This window comes from Neomonachus schauinslandi, chromosome 10 (genome assembly GCF_002201575.2).
Source record: "Neomonachus schauinslandi chromosome 10, ASM220157v2, whole genome shotgun sequence".
In the NCBI taxonomy this organism is placed as follows: domain Eukaryota; kingdom Metazoa; phylum Chordata; class Mammalia; order Carnivora; family Phocidae; genus Neomonachus; species Neomonachus schauinslandi.
The window spans coordinates 126,548,956-126,566,596 of NC_058412.1; the positions used below are offsets into that span (position 1 = coordinate 126,548,956).

At 50.7% G+C, this 17,641-nt stretch overlaps 1 protein-coding gene across 1 annotated transcript in view; it reads right to left on the reverse strand.

The window, feature by feature from the left end:
- Nucleotides 1-6,617: 6,617 nt before the first annotated feature.
- Nucleotides 6,618-17,641, reverse strand: part of PTGIS (prostaglandin I2 synthase) — a 37,367-nt gene continuing 26,343 nt past the window's right edge. The window contains exons 7-10 of the mRNA XM_021685923.1: nucleotides 12,259-12,427; nucleotides 11,082-11,263; nucleotides 9,842-9,993; nucleotides 6,618-6,982 (exon numbers count right to left, since the gene is read on the reverse strand). Coding sequence (XP_021541598.1) covers nucleotides 6,838-6,982; nucleotides 9,842-9,993; nucleotides 11,082-11,263; nucleotides 12,259-12,427 — 648 coding nt within the window. The 3' untranslated portion in view covers nucleotides 6,618-6,837. The remainder of the gene's footprint in view (nucleotides 6,983-9,841; nucleotides 9,994-11,081; nucleotides 11,264-12,258; nucleotides 12,428-17,641) is intronic.

A 17,641-nucleotide genomic window follows, 5' to 3' on the forward strand; every position in this document is an offset into this window, starting at 1 on the left:
GATGGGGAGACAACTGATGGCATTTTGGGTTTGGGGAGACGGTTGCCAGAATTCTGAGTATTTCCTTCTTTCTCACAAAGAGAGGGTGCTTCTCTTCCCCCACACACTTAGACACAAAAAGTTGTGTCTGACTCTTGCCTTCTCTGCTTTTCCAGCTTCCTCACTTACCGCTACATCCCCACATTTCAGGCAAACACTTTCCAACCTCTGGCCCAGTGATAGCCACTTCCCAAACATGGCCCTCCACGGGCCTGCCTCTGGGTTGGCACGCCTTGCCCCATTCCAATCCACCTCGACTCTGGGCTTGGCCTTGTGACTCATCTTTGCCCGCAGAATATGGCAGAAGTGATGCCATGTCCAGACCAAAGCCTTAAAGAAGGTCTGACAGCATCCACTTTTGTGCTCTCGAGAGCTCTGAGCCACAGAGTGAGAAGCCCTGAAATTACACAGGAGAGAGGGGCTCAGCCATTCTAATGTCTCAGCTGAGCACAGCTTGTCCATTGTTCCTGCCAACGCACTATCTTAGATGTTGCTGCCCAACCTGACATCTGCCTGCAGCTATGTGGGAGACCCCAAGTGAGACCTGCAGAAGAACCATCCAACTAAGCCCCAGGCAACCCACAAAACCATGATAAATAATAAAACAATTTCATTCTATTTAAATTTGTTTTGGGGGATAATCTCTACACCCAATGTGGGGCCCGAACTCCAACCCTGAGATCAAGAGTCACATGCTTTTCCAACTGAGCCAGCCAGGCGCCCCAAAACAATTTCATTTTATTTTTTATTGATTTGAGAGAGAGACAGAGCAAAACAGAGACAGAGAGAGCAAACACGAGCAGGGAGGAGGGGCAAAGGAAGAGGGAGAAGCAGGCTTCCCGCTGAGCAGGAACCCTGACATGGGGCTCCATCCCAGGACCCTGAGATCATGACCTGAGCTGAAGGCATTTGACTGACTGAGCCAGCCAGGTGCCCCAAACAATTTCATTTTAAATCACTACATTTGGGAGTTATTTGTTACACAGCCACAGATAACTGATACCGGGCCTTTGTTCAATTCTGTTTCTATTGCCTTAGAATGCTTCCCCAGCTCCAACCATCAGTTTTCCCACACAGTGGACCCTTATTCACCTTCCAAAATCCAGATCCAGTGTCACTTTCCCTGCCTCCTCACCATCTGGAGTAGTTTCTCTTTCCTCTGGGAAACTGCATTATGAGGCTGAGGATATGCATTCTTGGTCTCCTCCACTGGTTGTGAATGGCAATATTAACTCACTTAATGCTCACAAAGCCTGATGTCATCATTCTCCATTATCCTTACTTTACAGGTGAAGAAGCTGGGACACAGAGAGAGGCCCCAAATCACCCTGGTATTAGGTGGCTCCACAGAGATTCAAACCTAGGCAGAGCCTGTGATCTTAACCACTATAGTATGTGGTCTCTGAGTAGAGCCTGAACAGTAATGACATCGAGTATTCTAATTAACACAAAACCCAGAGGTAGGTGATGCTAGGGTCTATCACAGCAGCAACCAGAGGCCTCAGGATTCTTGGATTTCTCTGAGATCCTCTTATCTTCATGATCACAAAATGGCTGCCAGAGCCATGTTCTCTCATGACAGCTCTAAGAGAGGGAGGAAGGAGGAACTTCCTCCACACTTCTGAAGCTCCCCACAGACTTTCCTGATCATCTCATTGGCCCGTACTGGATCACATGACAACTACTGGCCCAGTCACTAGAGGGGCCTGATACCTATATTTGGTTCAACCCATTTGTTTTTCGTTTTTTTTTTAAATGCATAATTTTTAAAAGAAATTTTAGTTAGTGAACATACAGTACAATATTGGTTTCTGGAGTGGAATTCAGTGATTCATCACTTACCTACAACAAACCTCAAGTCTTGATTTGGAGGTTGGGCCCATTTTCTCTGAGCACATGGCTGCCTAATATGTGAAAGAAACCAGGGTTCTTGGGGCACCTGGGTGGCTCAGTTGGTTGGGCGACTGCCTTCGGCTCAGGTCATGATCCTGGAGTCCCAGGATCAAGTCCCGCGTTGGGCTCCCTGCTCGGCAGGGAGTCTGCTTCTCCCTCTGACCCTCCTCCCTCTCATGCTCTCTCTCTCTCTCTCTCAAATAAATAAATAAAATCTTGAAAAAAAAAAAAGAAACCAGGGTTCTTTTAGCAGGGACACTGGGAGTTTGGCCCTTGGCCAAGGAATCAGTATTTCTCCCACAGTGGTCAGCCCTCAGAGCCCCTGAAATAAAGTCACACAGAGACTCTGTTCATCATAAGGATCCAGATGCCCCCAGGCCACTTTCTCGGGTTTGCCTAATGTGGGTACACTTGCCTTGTCTCTCCCCGGACACTCAGGCCACTCTGAGGTCCTAGAGGAGGTCCCAGGGCAAGAGGACAGCATGCCACCAACTCTCCCCACTTTGCACCCTCTTTCCCACACACACAGATGCTGGAGCGACCAGAGGGGCTGGTGGTGGTGGAGCTGTTGGGTGAAAGGGAAAGAAGTGTCTGCTGTGTTGAATGTAAACATCTTATATATAAAATGTTGCTGTCTTACTTGAGAGATCCATCACAGCCAAGTTCAATCCCACCAGACCTGCCTCCATGCCTCCATGCCCCCTTGTAGATGAGGAACATGATGCGAGGGACATTTGCCTTGGGAAATTATTTTTTGCTCTAAGATTGGAGAGAAAAAAACAATTTTCTTTTTTATCTTCCCCAAATCTAATTCATTTCACCTCTTCTTCTTTATATTAAAACAAATGAAGGGACGCCTGGGTGGCTCAGTTGGTTGAGTGTCTGCCTTCGGCTCAGGTCATGATCCCGGGGTTCTGGGATGGAGCCCCAAGCATGCCGCAGGTCACACCAGCCCCCACGCTCCCTGCTCAGTGGGGAGTCTGCTTTTCCCTCAGCCCCTCCCTCTGCTCGTGCACTCTCTCTCAAATAAATAAAATCTTTAAAAAAAAAACAAACAAAAACCAAATGCATATGTTGTGGTGAAGGATAGAGAACATCCAGTGAATTTTTAAGAGATTTTTTTCTGCTTGTCTTACTTTGTGAGCCTCCTCCCCAAGGTCCTCTGTGGGCATCCTGGCCCTCTTTTGCCGACAGGATTGTTGATAGAAAGATCCTCAACATGGTCTCAGGAGGCAGAGAGGCCTGCACTCAACTCTTGTGGTTACTAATTAGCCACGTGATCTTGGGCAAGCCACTTACCTCTCCGACCATCAGTTCCTCCATCTGTAAAAATGGACAATAATATACAGAGGGATGCTGGCGGTACGACTGGATTCTAAAGGCCCTGTCCCAAAGTCGGCACACAGTAGGTCATCTGTGCCTCTCTTCCCAGAAACCACCCTTGCCATTCCGGACATGGCCGACTCTCAACCTAAATCACACTCAGAGGCAGTTCCATAAACAAGGATGGTTTAATACATTTCAGCACATTTCCGCTCAACAAGATTATATGAAAATAGAATTCTTTATTAAAACAGCAAGGCATAATAATCATTGCTACTCCCCAAACACTGTGTTTACTAACACACACATACACACACACCAAGATCAAGGACTTTAGCAAGACACTTCAACTCCTAGAGCCTGTTTCTCCATCCGGAGGATGGGCAGGTGGGCCGTCCCCAGCTCACTGTGGGCGGGGCCAGCCAGGCAGGAGCTCCGACGTGCGCTGAGCAGCTTACTCCTCCTCCTGCCCCAGACGGTCAAGAAGAAAGTCTCGAGAGTCTCGAGGTGGTGCTGCCCTGGCTCTAACCGCCCCTGCATTGCTTGCTTGTCTCATTTTGTAACAGAGCCGAGACAGAGCTCAGGCTCTGAGCCTTGGCGACAGGGGCCCGGAGGCCCTCCCCCAGCAAATATATTTTTCACAGCCACTTTCTATTTTTGGCAGCGAGTGATACATGTTGTCCCTTAATGGCAGCAGTGGAATAAAGTTCCCCTTTTAAGCAAATTTAAAGTTTAAAGAATGAGTCTGTTTTAAAAGAAAATACCTGGTAAACAACAATACGAAATAGAGCACAAACAAAATAACAATAATGCTGACGGAGAGGAAACACTTCATTAGGTCGACCTAAGAGCATTTCTGACATGTGTCCTGCAATTTTGTGGTTCTAAAGCAAAGTATGAAGAAATACAACGATGTCCGGGTACCTTCTTAACTAACCTGCAGCAAGGAGCTAACACACTCATCTTTCCCTCTTTACTCTATACCTTATATTGATTTTTTTTTTAAAGAAGAAAAGGGTGGGTGGGGGAAAGGAAAAAAGAAAGATTAAAACAAGGGAAGGTTTAAGGCATCGTCCCCCCCAAGCTCTTCTTCAAGATCCCTGGTACCAGCTGGGGCTGCCTGGTGGGGAGAACCATCTCTTCCTAATGTCTGTGGTTCCAAGGAGGCGCCACCTTTTAGAGGAATTGGCCTTTTAGGGAACATGGGTGAGAACCTAGTCCCAGTGACAGGGCAGCCCTGATTTGGAGGGGGGCAAAGTCATAAGGGCTTTCCCCCCACACACCGGGGTACAGCCCTGCTCGAAGAGATCTTCCTGCATCTATTTCTGCCAGCCTTCTTCCTTCCCTTCCAAGCCAGGAGGAGGCAGCTACGGTTGCCACGGAAACAGGCTCCGTCCTCCCACAGAAGGCTGCCAACCCTGATTTCCCGCAGAGTTAAGAAGCAGGCGGCAGCGGGGGTCACCCAGGCGTGAAGATGGGTTTCCCTGGGGATACCCTGCCTCCTGCCAATCACAGTGTCTGTCTGGGAATCCTGGGGGTGCCTGGAGGCTGGGGGCCAGGGAAGCCCCCAAGCCCTGGTGCTGCTCTGAGCAGAGACTGGCCCCTGGAATGTTCAGAGATCTCAGGTCCTCTCCTCCCTCCAGCTAAAGCTACAGGGACCGCGCTATGCGTGCATTTGCATGTCTGCGTCTCATGAGACGCAGCCAGCCATGGGTGCCTCTGGCTTTGTCAGCTCTCCAACGTGAAACAGAACTGGCCCTCCACCCCCCGCCCCTCCCTTGAGCCCAAGGAACGCAGAGCTGCCCATCTACCATGTGCTACTGGGACAATAATTCTGCCAAATCCTACCAAGTCACGTCAGCTCTCTGAGCCCATTTCCTCATCTCTAAAGAAGGCATAACCGTCCTCTCTTCACAGATGCTGTGAGAAGCAGAAATACTGCATCCACTGTGCCCGTCACAGGCATTTAGAGCGTCCTCAATAAACAGGGACTACTGTTAGTAATAGTACTTAACAGAATAAAGGTTTCCGCAGTTTTTCTCTTTGACCTGTTTTTTTCTAAAGCTGACACAAAGGCAAGTTTTCATCCTTGATCTTTGTTCGAAGGATGGTGCATCCAGGATAGGGTGCACCACTGGTCCGAGGACCAATTAGTAGGTTCCTACCACCTCCTACAAGATCACTTCTAAGAGTTAGAACGGGGGGCGCCTGGGTGGCTCAGATGGTTAAGCGACTGCCTTCGGCTCAGGTCATGATCCTGGAGTCCCGGGATCGAGTCCTGCATCGGGCTCCCTGCCCGGCGGGGAGCCTGCTTCTCCCTCTGACCCTCCCCCCTCTCATGTGCTCTCTCTCAAATAAATAAAATCTTAAAAAAAAAAAAATAAGAGTTAGAACGGGGCTCTCAAACTGGAATGCCTTCAAGGGCCAGGAGGGACTGTGAATGGAGAAGCAGAAAGAAAAATTTCCACCAAGTGGAAACCCTAGTGAGCCAGAATGCACATCCCTGGGTAAGGAAGTGGGCAGCTGCTCAGCTCTGGCCAACAGTTGCCCTTGGGAATATGGGCCCAGTGTGGCCAGAGCTTCCAAATTTTCAAGAGAAGCTGGACATTTTAAATGAACTCTCCCACAAATGACACGGTAACAACTAATGTATTTTTTCATAAGCATAGGCCAAAAAAACAGGTCGGCCAATGGATCATATACCACAGCTGGAGCTTCCAAGCTAGAATGTAGAAAACCAACACCTCTTTTTTTGGCTTGACCATTCCAAGGAGCCCTGGCTGGTTCCTTCCATTGGGACCATCCTGTTGGACTGTCTTTCTTATTCCCTACTTGAGTCTCGACACTGGGAAAGCTCTCCCATCTGGAGCCCATATGTCTACAACAAAGAACTCTACTCCTTAGAGCCCAGTCTTTGGAGGGGGCTCATGATCTGCACCTTGAACGCATCAGCCTTTGGGAAAACCTTCCTGAATTTTCTCAAACATCAGTGTGAATGGAGAGATGAGGGAAGTGTCTCGTGAATAGGGCACCTAGGGAGGAGAGATTCTAAGGGACTCCTTTGGTGTTGGCTAGTTTAATAATTTGGGGACACAGCTGATTTTAATAGATACACTGCGTGGCCCTGATTGGCTCTTTTATGGCCAGCATCTGGTTTGACTGGCTAAGGCCTGGACCACAGCACTGGCAAGGACTTGGCCCCTCGGGGAGGTGGGGCACAGTGGAGCTTTAAGGACTCCTGCTTCTGCCCTGCCTGCCCCAGCTTTTGTGGATATCATGGGGGTGGGGGGAGCGGGGAGAGCAAGGTGAGCTAGGAGCAGAGACTCATTTTGGAACTCAACCATAGCCGCAGACAATTCACAGAGCTTTGTGTCCTTTTCCATCCCCCTCCTGTCAGCTTGCCTTCGGTCCCCTCCCCAGACACAGCCTTCTAGGAAAAAAAAAAATCAGCAAAGTGGTCATGCTGGCCCCGTTGGGCGGTCAAAGCTCCTGCACCCAGGGCAAACATAGACACAGGAAGTTGGGTGATGGGGGGCAGTGTGGGTGGAGGCACGTGTGCGGAGCCCCATCTGCTCCCGGAGCTCACGGCCGGACGCGGTAACGGACGGGCACGTCGTGTTCCGGCTGCATCAGCCCGAAGCCGTACCTGCTGAGGTCAAACTCGGGGATCTCCACGTCTGGGTTGATCAGCTCCAGGTCAAAGTGCCCCAGCACAAGGAACACGAATCTGCAGAGAGATGGTGTTGAACGTGTGCAGCATTGGAAGACTAGGGGGGCTTCTCTGGAATAAGGCAGAAAGGCAATGGCTTCCTCCCCAGTCTGACCCCAGCCCTCGCTTCGGGGAAAGTGGGAGAAGGAGAGGGCAAGAGCACAGCCGAAGTCCACGAGCTCCTCCCCGTCGGCCAGCCCCTGTGGCTCGGAGGCCCGCCCACCAGTTCTGCTGTGGGGCTGGACAGAAGTGACAAGGGCCGACTCCACACCAAAGGCTGCCCGGCCAGCATGAGGCCCTCAGCGTGCTTTCTGCCCGATGGCTGTGTGTACCTCGTGCCGGGGTGCCGGAGCGGGGAGATGGGTCGCTGAGTCTGTGTGTGGAAGGCAAGGGTCGTCCCACACCCACAACCCACTTTGTGAGTTGTCACATGGCAGAGATTTGGGGGTCATTTGTTACAGCAGCATCAGTGACCCTTTCCGACTCCCCCAGACCAGAGCCCTCCCCACCCCCTGCACCCCACCCAACTCCTGGGACCCTTACTGTCTGCTCCGGTCAGGGCCGCTGCGAAGCCAGTGGCTGTCTCTGAGACTGGGAAAAGGCGCCCCTGCCTCAAGGCGGGAAGGCGAGGACGGAGCAAAGTCCACGCTCTTGACAGCGGAGCTGGGCAAACACAGCTCTGCCTCTTGACCCTCATCAGGTTTCTTTCCCCACTCTGGGCCTCAGTTTCCCGACCTGGTCAAAGAGATGGGATGGGTCCATCCCAGCTCTGAAGCTCTAGAATGCTAGAGAGTGAGTTTATACAGGACAGGGCAGGGAGTTCTGTACCCACACCTGGATGTGGATCCTGGCACCTCCCCTCACCCAGGTGCGTGATCATGGTGGCAAATGATCTGACCTCTAGGGTCAGTAATGGACTGACCCCTACCGGGCAGGGTTGCATGACAGTGAGCGGAGATCAAATAACAAGAAATTGATGAATGTGTTGAAACGCCAGGTGCCAGGCGCTGTGCTAAGCATTTAGTATCCGAGATCTCTTTTTATCTGTCCAAAAACTTTATGAGGTAATACCCGCAGTGAGTTCTGCTGCAACACTTTTGAACACGTGAGTCTGTTCCAATGTGACTGATGTATTGGGGCACCAAGGAAGCCTCAGGCAGATTTCCCATTTGCTCACGTGTTCTGTGTGCGAGAAGCACAAGGAGAATGCTAAGCCGCACCCAGCTGGACCCACTAAGTGGGAAGCCACAAACCCACGCACGTGCACACCTAAACTCTAGCCACCAGCGAGCTCGGCTCACGGCGTGGCTCGTGCGCCCCCAGGGGACCCTCCTTCCACACTTCACAGCACAGCTGCAACCCACCACCGCCCACTTCCACAAACAAACTTCAGGTGGTTTTCAAAGTGAAGAGCCATATTTACGGCAGCACCTAAGTACTTCTCAGCCACGAAACACGTGTAAGCCTGTACGACCATCTCTGCCCCTGGGTTCTTATCTTGCATGTGTCACTTCAGAGGTTTTTTGTCTGTCGGGCCCCAGCCCCATTTCCCCCACAATCCCTGTGGATTTTTTTTTTTAAAGATTTTATTTATTTATTTGAGACAGAGAGAATGAGAGACAGAGAGCATGAGAGGGAGGAGGGTCAGAGGGAGAAGCAGACTCCCTGCTGAGCAGGGAGCCGGATGCGGGACTCGATCCAGGGACTCCAGGATCATGACCTGAGCCGAAGGCAGTCGCTTAACCAACTGAGCCACCCAGGCGCCCCAATCCCTGTGGATTTTATCATGTGGTTTCACATGGCCGTGATTTTTAGGAATGTCACCTGAAGCATTCAGGCAGAACTGGCTATATTAGGAGCTCCATTTCACTGCTGAGAAAGCGGAGACCAATAGATTAATGTAATGTGCCCATTCACTTAGCACAACGCCTGCATACTAGTAATCACTAATTATTAGTAATTACAGTAATAACTAGCACTTATTAGATATTTACAATGAGCCAGACAGTGGCTTAAGTACTTTGCAAGCCTCAATTCCTTTGTTCTGACACCCCTGGGATACAGTATGATCAGTAACCCCAACTGGACAGTTGAGGATCCAGGCACAGCAGGTGACCCAGCTTACAATTACACGGGGGCAGGACAGGACAGGGCGGATGTCATAACCCTGGCCGGATCTGTTTGTGGTCCGGGGCCAAGGCTCTCCGGATCCAGGGAAGAGAATTTATAAAGCACTCGAGTGCACAGCCATTAAAATAACCAAGAGGGGGGTGCCTGGGTGGCTCGGTTGGTTGAGCGACTGCCTTCGGCTCGGGTCATGAACCTGGAGTCCCGGGATCGAGTCCCGCATCGGGCTCCCTGCTCGGCAGGGAGTCTGCTTCTCCCTCTGGCCCTCCCCCCTCTCATGTGCTCTCTCTCATTCTCTCTGTCTCAAATAAATGAATAAAATCTTAAAAAAAAAAATAAAAATAAAAAAATAACCAAGAGGGAACCATGACGTTTGGCCAGTTCCTGCCGAGGGGTTCTGAACGTGCCCGGCAGCTGCAGACAGACAGCAACGGCCAGCGGCACCGAATGTCCCGTGTTTAGTATCTGGACACCAGGTTTGGAGGGAAGAGCTCACTGCCAGATCTGATTATTTCAGAAGAGACCAGAAATCTGGCTTTTTTTAATGTGAGATCTTCGGATTCTTAAAAGTTAGCACACATTTTTAAACACACAAATAAACAGACCTGTGGGCAGGAGATGGCTCAGAGGCCGTTTGGAGCCTCTGCCCATTTTCCTGGCTGAGAACCCCTGGTCTCCAGAGAGGAGGCGTGTGCCAACGGGCTGGAGCAGGTGCCTCCCCCACCAGCACCACCCCGCCCCCACACTCACTGTTTGATGCTATTAACGGCATAAGCCTTCCCCATGCACTGGTTGTGTCCAGCTCCCCACGGCAGGCTGCAACTTTTCAGTCGTTTCCCGTCCTTGTAAAAGTCTTTCTTCTCTGACCCATCAGAGTTCAGGAATCGGTTATATTTAAATACCTGAAACGGGAAGGGGTTCCATTTTCTGACTCCACGCCCAGAGCACGCATGCCCGAAGAAAACTGTGTCAGGATGTTCCTTGAAGTCTTGTTTATAAGAGGGAAAAACTGAAAACATTGTAAAGGCCAATCGATAGGGGATTGGTTAAAAAATTATGACAGCCATTTAGAAGGTTGAGCTTGCTCTTTGTGCGCTCACACAGAATTTTTTAGACTGGCTGTTGAGAGAAAAATGCAAGTTTCGGAATAGCATGTGTTGTGTGATCCTGTCCACACACCTATATTTTCATGTGTGTGAGTCTGTCGTGTATCTGTAAAGGCATAAAACTAACTTAAAGGATACCCTCCAAACCATTGTTAGGGAAGTCCGTGGAACTGGAGAGTAATATGAATAAAGGAAGATTTTTACTTTTAAACATATGTGTCTGTATATTTCTACTATATAAGTATATATTAGTTAGGCAGTTTAAAATTTAAAAATTAAAATGATTTTTCGAGGTGGCCGGCTGGCTCTGTCAGTTCAGCATGCAACTCTTGATCTCGGGGTCATGAGTTCAAGCCCCATGTAGGGTATAGAGATTACTTTAAAACTTTATTTTAAAAAAAGAGGATGCCAATTTCCTTTGGTTACATTGTAGAATGGTAAGGGGGATTGTATCTGAGCACAGGGCTTGGCATAGAGTGGATGGATGAATATACAGCATAGGTCCTGGCACAGGGTAAGCACCCAAATCTGTTAGAAACTGTGAAAGTTTGACCCATCTCAAAGTCCAGGGAGAGAGAAAAGTGTTGAGAAGCTGACATTGTAACATTCCAAAAAAAGGAAAATTGCTCAGCTATCGCTTACAAAGCACTCCATGTGTGCCAGGCACTGTGAAGGCCTTTCTTACATATTCTCATTTAATCTTCCTGACAACCCTGTGAGGCAGGTGCTATTATGAGGTCCATTTCACTGGTGAGAAAACAGACAGGTGAAGGAATCTGGGCATGGTCACACAGAAAACAAAGAGCAGAAGTGGGCTGCCACTCAGATTTGGCTAGTCCCAAAGCCACTGATTTTTTTCCCATGGTCCCTAGTATGTAATTTACCTCTGGGTCTGTGTAGATTTCCGGGTCTTTCTGGGGACTCAGGAAGGGAAAGAGGAGGAGGCGGTCTCCACGTCTCAGGCTGAATTCCCGCCCGTCTGCCATGGGCAGGGCCAGGTCCACCACAACCTCCCGGGTAATGAAGGGCGCAGCGGTGAGCCTGAGGCTCTCACTCAGCACGCTATCTGCACAGGCAGGTACCAGGAAGGGTCAGCAGCTGTCCCCTCACACACTAAAATGCCAGCCCCAACTCTCATTTTATAGAGGAAGGTGAGCAGGCTCAGAGAGAGTATGTAACTTGCCCACCATCACACAGTGAGGCCACAAAAGGCCAAGTGATGAGATACGATTACTATGGTCCTCAGACCTTGGATGTGAGGGTTTGAGTCTGACTCTAGAAGCTGTGAGGGACTACGGGAGCCAGGGAGATATCAGAAGAGACTACGGGGGAGCAGGGCCATCGATATTGGTTGTTTCTGTCTGCCCAGCTAACATTTCCCGTCTGGAAATAGTTCCCTGGTTTTCTTCGGGGGACCACCCCTCTCCCACTCTCAGAGGTTGGGCTGTTTGTTGACTTCACTCCCAATTCCATGGGCTCTGTGTGATTGGCCAATCCAAGCATCCCAACCTTTTGAACCCCATAATTGGTTCAAGGTGGACATATAACTCAAAGAAAACCAATAAGACACATTCCTGGGACTTTGGGTAGGAATGTTACAGAGAAGTGCACCCTCCCTGGGCTGACAGCATATCAGCCTGGACCTGCTGGTGGCCATCCTGCGGGCCTGGAACTGGAGCCAACCCAGCAGAGCAGGGCTGAGAGAGCGAGTACTGAGTCCTGATGATGTTGTTAAAGCACCTGGGTCCACCTGTGCCTGAAGCTAGATATCCTCTGAACTTTCTAGTTAATGCCCTCAAAAAAAAGTCCTTTTTCTGCTTCAGCCAGTTTAAGTGAGGTTTTCTGCCGATGGCAACCGCAAATCTACTGAGTCCACGAGTCCTGGGCAGCTGAGACAGGGGCATAGAGATGCCAGGTCTAAGAAGATAGGAGGTCTAGGGAGACCCTAGGTCAGAGGATGCCAAAGGACCCTGGACTTGTGGAAGCCCATGCTGGGAAGGACTTAGGGTGCCCATGATGACTCAGTCTTTGGGGCTAATTTGGAGGGTCTGCCTCTCTCACCGAGCACAGGCATGCTGTCCAAAACCTTCTGGGGGATGGTGGTCATCTGCGAAATGGGCTGCTCCGCTCTGGAGAGGAGCTGCTCGAGCTCTCCACAGACAGCCGCCAGGGCCTCGGGATTCTTGAGGAGGAAGAGCAGAAGCCAGAAGGCAGCAGGACCCATATTCCCCTGCAATGAGAAGGAGCCCCTGTTATACCACCAAGAAGGCAGGCCTGGGGCGAGAGCTGATCGGTCTGTGCCACGGACACAGCCCGGGCCAAGGCACAGAGGTTCCCACGCCTGCCAAACATCTAGGCATGACTCATGTTTATCTTCAGCTCAGGCTGTGGCCCAAATGTGCTCTGGGGCTTTGGTGTAGCCCAATGCCTATTTCAGGGCTATTCTTGGCATCCCCAACCTTGAGCAAACTCATTGATCTGAGCTCGCACAGGTGATCTTCATAGCGAATCGGCAAAGAAGGGTCAGAAGTAGGAACAAGGTGTATCAGTTAAGATTATGGTTAACATCTGAGGATAACTGCATCCTTAGCCCCAATTCTCCACCCTTCCCTGTATCCACGCCCCTCACCGTGGACTTGGCACTCCCTCCCATCTCAGAGGCAGAGGGTACTTCCCCAGCCCTGTGAATCTCTTAAGAGACCTTGTGTGTTTCCACCTGCCCGGCTGGCTTGCTGGTCCCACGAGGAGGACGTGAGACACATGGGGCAGAGCTGGCTGTCCAGCTGAGCCCAGTCTAGAGCAGCTGACTCCCAGCAGACCCACAGACCCATGAGGTAAATAAACGCCCCTCAGTGCGTGCCACTGCGTTTTTGTGGTTGGCTGGTCTACAGCAATAGCAAACTGATGTGACATCTGGACATCTACTTTCAAATAACTGAGTACTGTCTATGTATGAAACAAAGAAGCCATAATCAATGGGGACTGTGAGAGCTCATAATTTCTTGAACAAAAATTACATAAAAATCCCCAATAGTGTAGTAATTAGGAAAATGGATAAAATTTCTTGCTCCCAGACTTCAGCCTTAGCTGAACTGTTTTAATATTCAGGTATTTAGCATGTGGCTAAACCGTGTGTGGGGTTCCCTGAAATGAGCTCCAGGCATGGGTGGAATACCAACTCACCTCGACTGGGGGGGAAGAGTTTTGTCCACCAGCCAGTCTTGATGATGTTAAGAGTCATCACATATCATATTTCCCCAGTAACTCTATTACAGACATAATCGCACACAGACAAAAGGACATTTGCACAAGGATATTGGTCGCAGGGCTGACGTAACAACAAAAGATTGGAAGCAATCTCAATGTCTATCAATAGATCAATGAGATACAGGATGCTCCCTCCTCAGGATGATGATACAGGAAGTCATTAAAAGGCAGTGACTGTGCAGCCGTGTGTGTGCTGACGGGACTGTAGCCAAGATGCAGGAAGCACGACGTGGAACAGGGGTTCACTGTGCTCCCACTTACACGTACTTTTCAAGAGGGATCATATGAAGGAGCACAGACCAGCTCTTGAAGGAGCCTCTGGGACAGAAGCTGGAAGGACAGGGGGTGGGTACTGATTTGCACTGCGTATGTCTTTTTAAACTGTTTGACTTTTTTTAATGGATGCAGTACTTTTTTTTTAAAGATTTATTTATTTTTAGAGAGAGAGAGTGGGGAGGGGCAGAGGCCGAGGTACAGAGAGAATCCTCAAGCAATCTCCCCATTGAGCACAGATCCCGACACAGGGCTCGATCTCACGACCCTGAGATCATGACCTGAGCCGACATCAAGAGTCAGACGCTTCACCGACTGAGCCACCCAGGTGCCGCTGGATGCAGTATTTTTAAGCAAAACAAAAATGAGGATCTTTATAGTGATCTGCAATGACCAGGAGAAAAGCTCATGACACCATATTAGGTAAAATTAAAACGTGGATTTTAAAAACTGCACGATCTTCATCACAGAAGAAAACATTCGGGAAAAGGTAGTAAATAAGTGCACCAGAGCATCGATGACGGTGACACAAATTTTGGTTTTTTTCTTTAGCTACTGAGAGCTCGGCACCAAGGAGGTGCCAAGCTTCCTCACTCAATCCTCCCTTCAAGCAGGCACTGTTATCATCCTTTTCACTGAAAAGGAAAACTAAGCACTCCCTAGCCTCTGCTCATGGCCCAGCACATAGCAGGGGCTCAATGGCATTTGTCAAATAAACATCTATGTCCCAAGGCAGCCCGGGAGGTGGGCTGGCAGAACTCTGGATTGGACCAGGCAGAGCTGAGTTCAAATCCCAACTCCCCTCTTTCTGTGATTCTGGATAAGTCACTTCTCACTCCCGGTCTTGGAACCTCCCTCTCGAGGGGCGCCTGGGTGGTGCAGTTGGTTAAGCATCCAATTCTTGATTTTGGCTCGGGTCATGACCTCAGGGTTGTGAGATCGAGCCCCACCTCGGGCTCTGCGCTCAGTGTGGAGTCTGCTTAAGACTCTCTCCCTCTCCCTCTGTCCCTCCCCCTACTCTCTCTCTAAAATAAACAAATAAATCTTAAAAAAAAAAAAGAACCTCCCTCTTGGTAAAATGGGGATAACATGCTCACTCCTGGGGTTCCACAATGGTCCCCTGAGACTGAGACTGGATACAAGAGACCTCCACATGTTGGCACAGAGTAGGTGCTCATAAGTGGTTTCCCTCCCAGCACTCTTCCTCTCCCTCCCCCACCCTGTTCGAGAACAAGGGGGAACTTGGACACTGTTGAGATTTCCTCCAGCACCTCAGCTCCAGCAGAGACAAGCAAGGTCACTTGCTGTCCATCACTTAAATAGCCAGGGGAGTGTAGTGATAAATAATTCAGCCTTGCGTTAACTCAGTGCAAGGGCCATTTTATCTCAACCAGACAGTCTGATGGGGGCCACCACTGATTAATTACGAAGTGGGCGGGGAACTTGAGGCTGCTCAGTGATCTCTGCTTTCAGGAAAAAGCTGTGGCAAGTTAGGGAAGTGGCAAAGACTGCCTTCCACCCAACCACCCAGACGTGTGAGTGTGCATGTGTGTATGTGATCACACCACTACAAGAGATCTTGAATTCGGGCGCCTGGGTGGCTCAGTCGTTAAGCGTCTGCCTTCGGCTCAGGTCATGATCCCTGGGTCCTGGGATTGAGTCCCGCATCGGGCTCCCTGCTCAGCAGGAAGCCTGCTTCTCCCTCTCCCACTCCCCCTGCTTGTGTTCCTGCTCTCGCTATCTCTCTCTCTGTCAAATAAATAAATAAAATCTTTTTTTAAAAAAGAGAGATCTTCAATTCACTATCCTGGAAGTTGAGCCTCCCGTAGGGCCTTGCCTCAGTTTACCCAGGAGGACATGTCCCATCTAGCCTCATTCCCTACCCTTGCAGCCAAAGTCCATTCACCCAGGAGCACCTGTCCTCTGCTCTACTTTTTCTGTGAATGGCGGTAGCTGGCCTCCAGGGGGCGCTCAAGGTGTGCGGGATGCAGGTCCCGGAGACTCCTGTGCGCCACTTTGTGGCCACCTCACCACACAGTCAGTAGGAGTGGGGGACACCTGCAGCCCTGCCTGCCCCGCATTCCCTCCCTTGCCTGTGGGTAACAGCCCCATTTTCCTTCGAAGAACTACCTCCACTTCACTCTGATCATCTGGGGCTGACCCACCACCCCCAGACCGCAGGTGTGGCCACGTGACCCGGGCTGGGCCACTCTGGGTGATGCCCTCAGAGGGGACGTGTGACCCCGGCTGGGCCAGTGAGCACCACACTTGGGATCTCTGTGAGAATCCCAGGGAAGGAGAAGCCCTCCTCCGCAGGGACTGCCCAACAGCCGGGAGCCGCTGGTGGCCTTCACTGCCACCATCTGGGGAAGCCCATCTGGGGCTGGAGCCTCCACAGAAGAAAGCAGAGCTGAAGGATGGGAGATCATAGATGATCTTTCTTTTCATGATTAAAAAAAAATTTTTTTAGGGTCAACATGGTCACCCACTGCCTAAAGGCTCAGAGCTGGGAGGGGAGCCTGGACTGCTGTGGGCCTGCCGGGCAGGCCTTCATGAACTCCTCTCTCTGCCCACCTGGTGCCCTCAGAGCCAGCCTCTTCCCTGGCCTGGACCTTGGATCTCAGCCCACCAGGTGGCCCTCTAGGGCCCTGGATGCTGGAGCCTCTGCTGACCACTCCATTATCACTCCTGACTTCACTCCGACCAGACACTAGCAATCACAGCTACACCATTTGCCACCTTGTGGAACTCTTTCTGCAGCTGGCCTCTGAGTGGCCTCCCTCCCGGTTCCCCTCCCAGCCCCCTGGCCACTCCTCCTCAGTCTCCTGGGCAGGCTCCTCCCCATCTTCCTGACCCCCACAGCTGCAGAGGCCCAGGGCTTGGTCCGTTCTCCATCCACCCAGGCCCCCACTGTCTCCAGTCTGGTGGCTGCCAACTCCCAAATGCACATCTCCCCCCTGGGCCTTAACCCTGAACTCCAGATTCTTCTTTACTCCAGCTATACCCCCCCACCTCCCACCCAGTTGTCCGTTTCAAACTCAGCACACCCAAAACCAACCCTCTGATTTTCTCCCCCCAGACTTGCCCCTTCCACCATCTTGTGCATCTGTTAACAACATCTTCATCCTTCCTGTTGCTTAGACCAAAACCTGGAGGCATCCTCGTTGGAGCCCTCTCTCAACGTCCCGTCCAACAGCAAATCCTGTTGGTTAAACCTGGAAATGAGTCCAGAATGCACGCACTCACCCTCTGGGCCTCTGTGCCTACCCTGGTCCAGCACCATCCTCTCTTGCCTGGACCCTGCAGTGGCCTCATCTCTAGTCTCCCTGCCTCCACTTCTCTCACTACAGCCGATTCTCAGCAGTGTAGCCAGAATGATCTCCCTAAAGCAGATGGCAGGCCATGTTGTTCCTCTGCTCAGAGCCCTCAAAGAATTCCTTTCTTAGAGTAAAAGTCAAAGTTCTCCCCAAAGCCCACAGGGCCCTGCATGGTCTGGCACCTGCTATCTCTCTCATCATCCTCATCCCCGCGCCTCAGGGCCTTTGTCCCCTGCTCAGATACCCTCATCCTATGTATCTATATGGCTCCCCCACTCCCTCCCTTCCTTTGAGTTTCTGCTCAGATATCATCTTCTTGGTGAGGTCTTCCTTGGCCACCCTATATAAAGCAGCCCCTCCTCATTCCCCTCTGCTATTCCCTCCCCTGCTTTATCCTCACTCTGCAGAATTTGACTATATTTTAATATGCTTACTTGTTTATCAATTGCTCTCTCCCAGAATATCAGCTCCATAAGAGGAGGGATCTTTGGTCTGCTCACTGCTCTATCTCCAGCTTCTAGAATGATGCCCAGCACACAGTGGGCCCTCACTAAATATCTGTTGAACATGTCTCCTGAGCTCTAGTT